General features: G+C 33.8%; 1 protein-coding gene across 1 annotated transcript; it reads left to right on the forward strand.

Annotated features, from left to right (window-relative positions):
- Positions 1–8,272: 8,272 nt before the first annotated feature.
- Positions 8,273–9,651, forward strand: LOC132699436 (protein odd-skipped-like). Its single transcript, XM_060666139.1, has 3 exons — positions 8,273–8,446; positions 8,510–8,975; positions 9,036–9,651. Exons 1-3 carry the CDS (start codon positions 8,407–8,409, stop codon positions 9,442–9,444), a joined length of 915 nt encoding a protein of 304 aa, XP_060522122.1. The 5' UTR covers positions 8,273–8,406; the 3' UTR covers positions 9,445–9,651.
- Positions 9,652–12,529: the final 2,878 nt, after the last annotated feature.

Here is a 12,529-nt window from a genome sequence, read left to right on the forward strand (position 1 = left end):
AGTTACCCGAAAGGATTCATCCAGATCACCTTTATGGAGGCTGAGTGCTGACTATGAAATTAGTGAAAAATCAGTTCAGCGAATTCAACTACACCCGGCTATGAGTGAAAATCACTTTAGGTGCGGTTATTTACTGATGAGCCGACATTTCACAATAACAACTAGAAAAAACTAACTAAATTCGGACACCCTGTATAAGATAAAGAAAAACCTGTTTATTGACTTTACTGTTCACACTACTTAGCTGGAACAAAACGATTTTTTCATTTGTTGCTCCTGAAATATCCCAGCAAATAAAAGAACATTTTGGCACATAAGAGAAAACACCAAATCTGAATGTGCTAAAAATACAAAAAATATATTTATTTCATGAAGTCGCACCTTTTTTTGGACCATCAAATGCATCAACCCGCATCCCACAACTTTTGCATTAATTTTTGTTTCTACTGTTGTACATAAGGACGCTATGAATGCCCGCGGCAATATTGTTTCAATCATCTAGGTATGCGGAGGCTAACCCATAAAACCTTGCGACGTTCAAAATTCAACGTGGCTTCTATCAACTTGACAGTGTTGAACTTGAATGTGTTGCACTTGCGCCAGTATTTGTCAAAATGGGTAGTTCATTTATAGATTGAGATTAACCATTTGGTACGTGTTCGATGATGTTTCTTCAATATATTTCTTCCGTTTTATTCATAATGCATGCATATGCGATTACTAAATATAGAAACTCGTCATCATCACATATCGTTGACAATAAAATTAAACGCATGACACCTAATCATGCTGGTGGGTGGCAAAGGGCACATTCGCATACATGTAGGTAATAAAGGTATGATATTTCCATATAACCCTCATATATACGCCAGTCTGTGGCTACCTCAACACTCATTTAAATAATGTACCAGTTTGATATGGCACTAACCTAGATATGGAATAGTTTTCTGTTATTAATTAATAACATTTCTATTCGCTCTTAATATATATTTGCGTTATTTTAAAATAGCGGGGATATCTACAAAGCAGAATATATTGTATCCAGTACCAATGGCAGATTTGAGAAATGCTCTGAAATAACCTTTGCAGAGCCACGAGCACATATATCATTTTAAATGTATAAGAAACATATGTGATACAATACACAGAAGGGGAGGTTTCTAGACCTTTAAAAAAATTATTTGCATAGATGTTAATGAGATAAGATTGGCTTGCTAAGTATATTTGGTTTCGGGGATTCCGCAGGATTCCACACTTGGATACCTTGCTCTCCGTTTTATTTTTATATGATACAGGAGGTTTTTTTCTGGATGCTCGTAGTATGTAACATTATACATAGTTTTGTGAATGAAAATGTGAATTGAAAATTAAACAATATACTATTTAAATTGTTGTTCGATTGCCAAATAGAGGTAATCATTGAGGAAACACTACGTAATTTAGGATTGATTGTGAGAACTAGGGATTTAAGAACCCAGCTTCTTTAGTCAGTTAATAAATCAGTTAATAATCAACAGTTTGATGTTTGTGTGGTGCTGTAGGTACCACAATTACAAATAAAATTCATTAACGTCCTAATTTTCATTTCAATAGACGAAGACACTTTCACTCTTATAATGAGAACTTGCGCTATTATCGTTTGCAATGAAAGAAGTCAAGACGCCAGAGTTTTAATATTTTCTTTGTTTATAAGGTAATAACCTTCTCGAAGCGGAGTTTCGTGTGTTCTTTTTTAATAACCCTTATAACCTGCCTCCTCAGCTGACTGAATTATCTTTCTATCTCTCCTCTTATACGTTGCATGACATTATTTAGTAATATTGCCAAATGTGTTAGTAGTATTGGGATTTACTTATTGTTAATTTAAGAGCCTATAAAAAAATTAATAAATAATTTGGGCTTGACGCTTTTGAGCTTCTAAAAACCCTAAATCTCTTCTTGCACTATATTATGCGTTTAGCGTAAACCGTCGTTCGCTACAACCATTTGGAATCCCAATTATAACATCCACATCCAGTAAAAAACAGATTTTTAAGATATCTTGCATACAAAACTAACACTAATATTAAAAATCCTGATTGCAACCACATTCAATCAAACTTTAACGTTCTAACTCTCCACAACAAAAGAACGCTAATAGACTTATCACTTATCAAAAATTAATTAAATTAAATTAAGAATACAAGGCAAAACACAAAGTAAATATCGAACCAACATATTACAAAATATATATTTAATTTTCATAATAATTTTTTTGATATCTATATTTTTGTTACTTCTGTTGAAGGTTTTAAATGACGGTTGGAAATATACTTTGCCGGATGTAATACGATGTAGAACACCCTAATATATACTTGATAGATTGAAAGCAATTGTCTTTGTGTGTTGCTTTGCATAATGCTGTTAATTTTGTGAACCTATCTTTTTTTAAGATACAGTGGAGATGCTATCTTGGTACTTTGTAATGTTGGCAACCTAATCTGCCAATAATAAATAAATACGTATATAATGAAGAACCATTTGAGTACAACTGGATTCATATTAATAGAGTTTTACATATTTTTGGGTGCCCTTGACAAAATCAATCGTAAATATACAAGTCCACCAATTTAAAAAATAAAAGGATTGTTTATTTCTCGAAAATAATTGAATATATAAAATATCTGAGTACATCATTGAATTTGGCGTAAAAACGGCTTTATAACCGAGGTACGATTGATGTTCCAAATTGCAAAGCTACCCAAAAGATCCCATATCTCAAAAATCAAGAGCGCTATGAACATTCTAATAAATGAGATGCCCCGTAAAACCATCAAATTATGTACAATCGGCAAAGTGACTAAAATTATTGAGAATTAAAAATCCAACGATCCGCCCGTTGTTTTGAAATAGGCTGTCCAATGGATATTCGGATTCAATCACTCAATACTCAGGACATCATTTTGGAGAAAAACATTTGAAATCCAAATATATTTTTGGAATCCAAATAGGGATTTAAATATATAAATATTAAAGTTTTCGAACCATACTAGTAATATTTAAGATTTAAGCAAAGTAATATGAAATTTATCTGTTTTTTTAGTGAAGATTGTTCTTATTCTATGAAAAATGGCTATCATTTTGAAGATTTGCAATCATTTCTTGATGATTTCCCTGAATTTTACAACCTTCAGTTAAATTTTGTACTGGCAATAATTTGTAGGGGCGGAAATGGTGTTTTTCAAAGGATTATGAATATTTCCCCATAAGCTGTTTGTGTAATTTGCGATATGTAGAATTGTCTTTGTCTTGTCATTTTTATAATAAAATACACTTGCTGCGTGTTTAATTGTTTCTCCTGATTTCCAACCACAGTTCTTTATTTTCGCCTGATCAAATCGATGAGCAATACTTTTCACCGCGTTCCTTATAAAAACGTTGGTGATATTCACGTTAAACTTGCGATACATTTTCATTGTCTGAATAAAAAAGGCAAATTATTCCAAGTTTTTGATCTTCCGAATAACCCGAATTAAAAAGCAAAGAAATTATAAATAGTGATACTGTTACTTGCCGAGCTATCAAAACGTATAAACAATATTTTGTTTTCCAATGCAATAATGACGGTTATAATTAAATTTTCCTTTTAAATAATAAGCCAGGGTTATTTCAAAAAGTGCTAAACCAAAGACCGTCAAACTATATATTTTTGACATCGGGTTAAAAAGAACTCGAATATTAAGGGTAAATATACTGGATGTTCAGTTTAAAAAAGTGAAATTGTTAATTTTAAGAACATTCAGAAGATGACAGAGAAAAAATCATACTACTTTTGTATATGAAGTTCTTGCTTATTCGCTTAATAAACTCAGGGTATCCCATTTTGGAAACTTGTACGGAGTATCTCAGTTATTTTTAAATATAGATAGATAAAATTATCATGAACCCCTTGGTTTTTGAAATGAAGGGGAAATCTAAAACTATCGATTTTGGATATCTTCGTTGTCTTAGGAGTTATTGAAAACTTTAAAAAACGTTTATATAGGGTTTTTGCGTTGAATCTAGTGACGTCGTTTGCTCGACTCATTTTTTAGTTATGAAGTTATTTTTTACTTTAAATCGAATTCAAAAATGTATATTATTATAAGGTTGTTTGGAAGTTAAGCTCAAAATCCATGTTTTTTTCATTTTTTACTTTATTTGTAGCCGTAGGCCATAGTAAATCAACTAGATCAACTAAAAATAAGATACATCTAAGCAGTTATTACTATACAAGAGACTATTTAGCTTGTTTTGAAAAAATAGGATAAAAATATAGTTTTTTAAAATAATAATATTTCATTAATATGATAAATATATTATTATATGATAAATATTATTATATTACAACACGTAAGGTTTTTAAAGAGATATAGTCAGTATAATTTTTATATTATAGAAATTTGTTTTGTTTGTATTAGATATCCAGAGTGACGACAACCGTTTCCAGATATATCTGCTAGCTTGAAAATAAATCTAGGATCCCTTATTCAACCGCGTCGTAAAAAATATTTGACGGAGAATACGGAGTAAACAGAAACAAATGTATTAGGTCAAATAGAAGCCACGCCGTCATCATCTTGCAAAATACATAGAACAAAAAGTAAGGGGTACCAAATTCCACTGCTCAAAGAATTAAAAAAAAAACAACACAGCAACAACAGTTGTTTTATTTTGGGACAAAGAATAGCCTACCGAAGTTATGAAGGAGGTCTTTTACCATGTAGGTACTTCTTGGGGAAGTCATTCCAGAATTACTCGAAGATGTTCCCCTAGTAAATTATAATGATATATACCTTCAGCAAAATGGTGCCTCAAGTCATAACTTTAGACATTTAAGACCATTTTGATGAAAACTTCCCTCAAAAATGGATAGGTCGAACGTACCTGTAAGATCACTTCCACTATCTCCGGATCTTTAGTTTTAGATTTCTTTTTATGGGAGTATATACAAAATAAAGTGTATAAAACACAATACGAGTTTGCAGAATTTCGAGGGGCAGTTGATTTAACTTTCGAAACTCTACGAAGAAGACAAATAATCCTTTTAAAGCCTTTAAAAACATAAGAAAAACGTGCTAGTTTTGCATTCGAGAAAATGGTCTTCAATTTGAACAATAGTTTTAAATGAAATACTATGCTAATATTCTTGAGACATAATGTTATTTCGTATTAATTAATATGATAATGGAGTACAACAAAGTTGAAAATAATAAAAAAAAAATGTAGTTCATAACGTATAAGACACATTTAAATAATTGAATTTTAAAGTATGGAGTCTCTTGTATGTCAATAATTGTTTACTTGGATATTGTTTTTATTAGAATAATTACCGCCTACTGCTACAAATAAAATAAAATATGAAAAAAAAAATAAAACTTAATTTTCGAAACAAAGCTTAAACGATTTCCAAAAATGTAAAATATTAGATACAGGGTGTTTCATTAAAACAAAATGTTTGCTTCATCACTGAGAAACGGTCAGAGCAACTAAAAAACAAACTGGTTTCTACGGAAATTCTATAAGAACATTTTTTGAACTGTTCAATACCTGAATAGGAACGGCGCTCCCAAAATCCAGAATTTTGGATCTGTATCTCAAAAATCAAGAGGGCCATGATAATTTTGTTGACTGCATCTTTACTTTCACTAAAGAGGCGCACAGGGTCGAGTAAACCGCAACCTCCTATCTTAAAAAATACCCGAGATACCCCATAAAAGTGCCAAGCATCCCGCTTAAATTTTGTATCAATCAGTCAATATATAAAGGATGTCCAAAAGATATTCGCCACTGGATGTATAGAAATTGTACAAAAATGATAGTCAATGCATATAATAATAATTATAATGTACGGACTTTGACATATCCAATGGATGTCCTGTACTATCCTGGTTAATTATTCATAAAACCGTTACCAACAACGATATGGATGAGTAAATAGATTGTTGAATAAGCCAACTGCCCTAAACTCTAAAATCACTAACTAACGAATTCCGAAAAGATTTTGATATAAGTAAAGAAAACTAAAACACCAAAATAACTTTTAAAAGGATTCAAAAATATTTTGATCATATACGAATAACTATAAGTTCTTTGAACCTACTACATAAACCCAAATATTTTTTATTGTAAAAAATGACGTAAATCAATTTTTCGCACTTACAAACGTAATTTCCTTTAACCATAATATTAATATTTCGATGCACCTGAGACCTGTACGTCTACACTGATTTTTCTAAGGCTTTTGGCAAGGTTCCTCACCCCACTTTGGTAAAAAAGCTTGGAACTTCGGTGTGATTGGCAACTTACTCCATTTTTTGCAAAGTTGACAAAAAACGTGCCACACTGAGATCGCAGGGGTTTTTACTTTTTACTATTTTTATTTTCTTATTTGATATTGATATTGTTTTCAACATTCGGTACCAGTTTCATTCGCAGATGATTAAGAAGTAAGAAAACAAATCCATACTCAATCGGGCATTTTGGAATTCCAGAATGATCTCGATAGGTATACTGTTTACCGTAAAAATCAGAACCCCTTAACATTGACTTAAAATTAGACAAAACAAAACTATTAAAGATTTAGGCATCATACTCAGTTAACGTTTGAAGTGCGTTAGAAAATATTCTAAAGAAAGGCTTGATAAATCTTGGTTTTGTATTAGCAACTAGAAATCAGTCATTATAATTTTTAAAAACGACATTAGGTCAATCTTGGAATGCTGGTATCTGATCTATCGCAAGTATAGTCGGTATGATTTGCAATGGAATAGTCCATCATAAAATGAAGAGAGAAAGTGCCTCCACTAGTATACTACTACACCAGATAGCACCAATTATCTGATAATTACACCAGTTTTCACTACAAACAGGGTTGCATTTTTGAAAAACTGCCGAAAGTGGAAATGCCGTCTATAATTATTATGAAAAATACACGATGTTATTCTGGATTTAGTAAAACCAAAGTTTCCAGGATTAATATTTTGATTCTGTAAATTTTGGCGAAATGCATAGACAAGCAAAGAAAAAATTATTAATTGACTGCGCAGCGGATTAACTACCCAGAAAGTGGTCTAAGATTTGAATTGTTAAAAATAATTGCTGAAATGGGTTAACAAGTTTTAAGGTTGACTCCCTATCATTGTATATTTAACGCCATAGAATTGGTGTGGGCTCAGTGCAGCTCTCCAGAGAGTTTCAGTGGAAAATTGGATCAGTTTTGTAACACATACAGAAACTATAATAAAAGGTAAATTGTATTTTATGTAGTATGACATATTTTTTTAAATTTTCCGGGTTTTTTGGAATTCGGACAATAGATTCACCTACATTATCATATCATTAAGGAACATGAATACATCTCTGAGAATGGGCGTACCACTTAAATTAATAAATACCAAATATAACTGATTCTGTCTCTCGTACTGCCAAGTAATATAATCGTGATCGTTAGTGATGGCTGTCTTGCATTGATCCGTCTAAGTATAAGTGGAAGCAAGGTGAACAATCTATTTTTTTTGTCTGGAATTTTGTTGCCGACTGTGCCATCACAAATCGTATAGGATGGGATGGATGGTATCCAAATAAGGATCTTTAGAAACCACGGTGTTATGATTCGCAATCACTTGAAACACGCAGGAATTATTGAATCGCCTTTCGTACTAGGCACTTATTAGGATAGCGTTAGGATAACTTTTTCTATAGACTAATCCGATTATTTCACAAACTCTTCGCTTAGAAGGTGCGTTCGTCTCTTTAACAACTGTGCTTTAAGCCTAAATTTGTTGCAAAATTTTGTAACATTCATTTAATACTCCCTATTAGCTTAGGAAATGTATAGTTAAGTTTCTGTTTCCGCAGTCGGACAGCCTCGTCTGCCTGTTAGAGAGCCTTTGGGTTTGTCCTCAATTCCAGCAGGGCATGAGATTAAATGGCAACATATTTACGAGCGGACTCGCTAATCACTTTTATAACTCCATTCCGTTCGAAATTGTTTATGCAAACAATTCAATTCAAGCGCCCCTTCTCCGAGCCAATCTGTTTCAGAAAAAAATCCCGTAATTAACATCCCGTATAACGACGTAACATCCCCCCGGATCCGAGCAAGTTGCCTCGACACCCCCCAGCAACTAACGATTACGGACCGTATTCTAACGCGCGAGCCAATAGAATCGCGCCGATCTAACTAAAAGGCGGTCCTTCGGCTACTTTTACTACCGCAGTAGGCTTTGACTTCTCCATCAGGACGCTCTACCTCAGTTCATCACCGCTCGCCGCGCTTTCTGCAGCGAGTTGTCAATCAAAACGCGTCGCACTCCCCCTCTCTCTGTTCATCCGACGGGACGTTTTCGTTTATCCGGTGCCGTGTTTGTGCGAGAAGCGAACGAAATGAACGTCGGCGAATTTCTCGGCCCGGGTGCAAAGCAAGGTGATGTCGCCGATTTGGGCGACCACGCACGAGACTCACGGACGGACGGTTCTTTTGTTTCAGTTTTCCAACAAACCTACCACGTCACCCAAGTGAAACAGGAAGCGGACTCTACTTCTCCGCTTTTAACCCCGACGTATCCGCAGTTATCGCCACCCATCGCCCCGCATACCCCCGAAACTTGGTACCGACAGCCGGAAATCATCGAATCCGCCTTCGCTCCGAGGCAAATGATGCCGTATCCCAGCTACAACGCGGTATTCATGAACCAGTGGCTGAGGAACGCCGCGATGTATCACCAAACCAGGAACCACGACTGGAGAAGTCCGGGGAGGCCCCCGCTGCTTCCCCCGAAAGTCGGGGGATCTGCGAGGCCCAAGAAACAGTTCATCTGCAAGTACTGCAACAGGCAGTTCACCAAGAGTTACAATTTGCTGATCCACGAGCGCACCCACACCGACGAGCGACCCTACAGTTGTGATATTTGCGGCAAGGCGTTCAGGAGGCAGGACCACTTGCGGGACCACAGGTAATCAACTCCCGCTCACGTAAAATTAATTCAGCCGCAACGAAACGTTCGTCGATACAGGTACATACACTCCAAGGAGAAACCGTTCAAATGTACCGAGTGCGGCAAAGGTTTCTGCCAATCGAGGACGCTGGCGGTCCACAAAATTCTCCACATGGAAGAGTCGCCCCACAAGTGTCCTGTCTGCGGCAAGTCCTTTAACCAAAGGTCGAACCTGAAGACGCACATGTTGACGCACACGGAAAGGCCTCTCGAATGTCAGTTTTGTGCGCAGTTTTTCGGGTCGTATCACGATTTGAAGAACCACGAAGTGTTCCAGTGCCCGTCGAGGAATAATCCAAGTTCGGTAGTCGAGAAAAGCGTTAACCTGCTAGATTTAAGCAAGAAAGATCTAGAAGGAAGCTCCACGAAATCGGACACCAAAGTAAAAAAGTTAGGGTTTTCCATAGAAGATATAATGAAACGGTAGGATGTGTGGAGTATGTTGTCATTATTTGTTGCCAAAGATTTTGAGTGGTGCGTCGCTACCTCGGTTCCCAAGACTGACTTGCTTTTCCCTCTGAGAGTTACCGCTGCTCCAAAAAACGTTCGTGTATTTTTTAGTACCTGGTATGATTTTTAGGCTTAGATTTAGCGCCCGCTCTGTTCATATTGTACAGTATTATCGTAAAGTATATTACCTCTGTAATTAATTTATTGTTGGTAGTTTTAAGGATTTTTCTCAATAATAAATTGGAAAATTACGTTTATATCAATTTTCCCGGCGTACTTATTTCCCGGTGTTCTCTGACGCTGAATAATGAAACGAGAGACATTTGGGAATTCGGTAGGTCTCCTTTGCGCAAAAGTTACATTTTTCTTAAGTTTGCAATTAATTAAAATAAATAAATTAAACAAGTGCTAGAAAAAGCTTTCTAGCTCCAATGTTATCTATTGATGAAGTAAGTTCTATTGAATTATCCTTAATAGTAAGTAAAATGCATTTTCGCTGTTGAACTTGCAAATACGTAAAAATATTTCAGTTAAATAATAATAAAAATAATTATCCTGCGTAGGTGGTTCAAAAACATTTTTTTTTACAAAAGATTATTTCAAAAATAATAAATATGTATAAAAGTGGTTGAAAAAAATTAGTCCATAATTTCTATTCGAAGATCTTATACACAAAACAATTTCAAAAAGGAACAGCAATTTTCACAGTTTAGTAGGTTGAAACATTGTTGATAATTTTGTAGTATAATACGTATGCGCAATAAGTGGCTGAAGAATATACTGTCACTTATAAGTATATTCGAAAATTTTAAACCAAAATTTAAATAGAAAAAGTATTTTTTTTACAGTTTAATACAATTACAATTAATTCTATTTGAAGATTTAATATGAAAAATTACTTTTAAAAAAAGTATTTATTCACACTCTAGTGGGTAGTAAATGCGAAAGAAGGTGGTTTAAAAAATAATATTAAGTGGCTGACAAAAATGTAACAAAAAATTATTTTAAAATTTAAATTTTCTACAGTTTAGTGATCTTTTACCTTAATGTTTCGTTGCTTATAAATTAAGGTGTTATTATGACACCTGCCTGCTACAACTGGAAAATCATGACTTAATAATTTTAAACGAATAACATTTTCTTCCTTGGTGATGGGTTTAAATTTCAAAATAACTTTATTTTTTAATGATACCGTTTTTCAGCGAATCTATTTGAATTAAGAGAAAACATGCTAATGAGTTTAAAAAAAGTTTAGTTGTTTAATGAGTAAATTATTTTGTTAATTTTAATGATGCAACGAAGTATCACCTTTAACAAGAATGATGTGGCCGGTAAAATGTTATGCTTAAAAAAAGCATAGGCAATCAAGAAAATAAAGTTTTAGGTATTGCAAATGTAAACATTTGTTGCCATTAGACACATATAAAAAATGGTTTTGTGCCTTTTTAGCCCCTTTTCCAATACCCAAAACAAAAAGCTGGTTTTAATTATAAGTTGGTTTGTTCCGTTACCTACTCATTATATTTACCTGGAGCCATTAATCATGGGGATTGCATTACAAATGAAAAATTCTAACTACAAATTATACAATGTGAGGTTCTAAATACGGCTTTTAAGATTTACCGGATAATTAACCCACCCAATAAATGAACAATAAAAAATGCCAAATTATAGACTGCGTATAACCCAAATCTTTAGTAATTTCCAGCCACAAATGATGTAATTATTCTCGTGTATTATATAACGAAATGTAGAACTGAGTTCCTCGGTATCCGATAACTCGCGCCATCTGGACGACTTTAACACAAGCGTCAGGCTAATTCGAGAGCCACCAGATACCGTCGCATGTACGGATATAGGTTGAGAAAGATTTTACACACAAATATGAGACGCTGCTATTGTTGCCCATTCAGTTTCAATCCAATTGTACAAAATATTATTACATGAATCGCTATGATTCGTCTTTTTTTACCACCGGAATAAAGGTTTATGCAAATTAAAATTTTCACAAGTCACTTGTTAAAATTAAATTACCCATGAGATATCGACTGAACGGAAGGATAGTGCCTAATATGACATAGTCTGTACATTTTTGTTGCTCTGAGAGAAACTAACGGGTTAATTTTTAAATTTATTTGCAAGTTGTAAAATAGAGCGTTTGGACAATGTCTTTTGAAAATATAGATACTATATTGTTTTAAACAGACGTAGAGATAAAATTACATTCCGTTAGTTTGTTCTTTTAATCGCATTTAAAAAAAAAATGCAGAGTTTCCCACGGTGTCCGTTCAGTAGAACTTTTATGAGAACCAAATTCTAATGGACGGTCACCTTGGAAAACTCTGATGTTTTTATATATAGAAATCAAAAACTTAATTAACATAGCACATAATTAAAGGCAAATTTGAAAGTTGTTAAATAACTATTAAATACCCTACTTAATTTGTTAATTATTTTATTCGGTCCATATTTGTAAAATAAACTTTTTGTGTTTTTCATATCTTTTTTTTTTTGCTTCCACCTTAATTTAACTTGATGCAAGAAATGAAGTGCTGGGAGTATCAGGGGACCCCTGGGTACTTGTCTTTTTGATTGAAATTGAAGATATTGCGTGTGATGTAATTGTGTAAGTCCCAATAAATCGGAAGTAAAGTATTAATGGTTCTTTAACTTTCTGTGTGGATATTTTAGTGTACAAGTTGTGAAATATGCAGTCCTTTGCTTTTATATGACAGAAATATGTACTGGTTTTGAAAAAATAGATCCCATGCCATTTTAGGGAGGCGTAGGAGTAAAATGACATTCCTTGAATTTAATAACTTTAACTACATTAAAAAAAATGTTTTTATACATAGAAGTCAAAAACTCAACAGCATAAAATTAAATTAATCTAAATTTGAAAGTGTTAAATAACGATAGCAACTCTATACATGCGTACTATATAAGTGATGGAAGATGGTAGATCCACTTTCCTATCACCAAATTGGTTAAAGCTGTAGTCACAAGACAAGAAGAAGTCCACTTTACGAGTGCAACATTCTGCGATATTGCTAAAGGGTTCG

This window comes from Cylas formicarius, unplaced genomic scaffold (genome assembly GCF_029955315.1).
Source record: "Cylas formicarius isolate icCylForm1 unplaced genomic scaffold, icCylForm1.1 PGA_scaffold_3__17_contigs__length_32017465, whole genome shotgun sequence".
Classification (NCBI taxonomy): Eukaryota; Metazoa; Arthropoda; class Insecta; order Coleoptera; family Brentidae; genus Cylas; species Cylas formicarius.

Bases quoted from the DNA above. Each gene is read 5' to 3' on its own strand.
- LOC132699436 (XM_060666139.1), top strand. From the start codon at position 8,407: ATGAACGTCGGCGAATTTCTCGGCCCGGGTGCAAAGCAAG. The intron at 8,447-8,509 runs GTGATGTCGCCG...CTTTTGTTTCAG, and splicing joins CGGCCCGGGTGCAAAGCAAG to TTTTCCAACAAACCTACCAC. The intron at 8,976-9,035 runs GTAATCAACTCC...TCGTCGATACAG, and splicing joins GACCACTTGCGGGACCACAG to GTACATACACTCCAAGGAGA.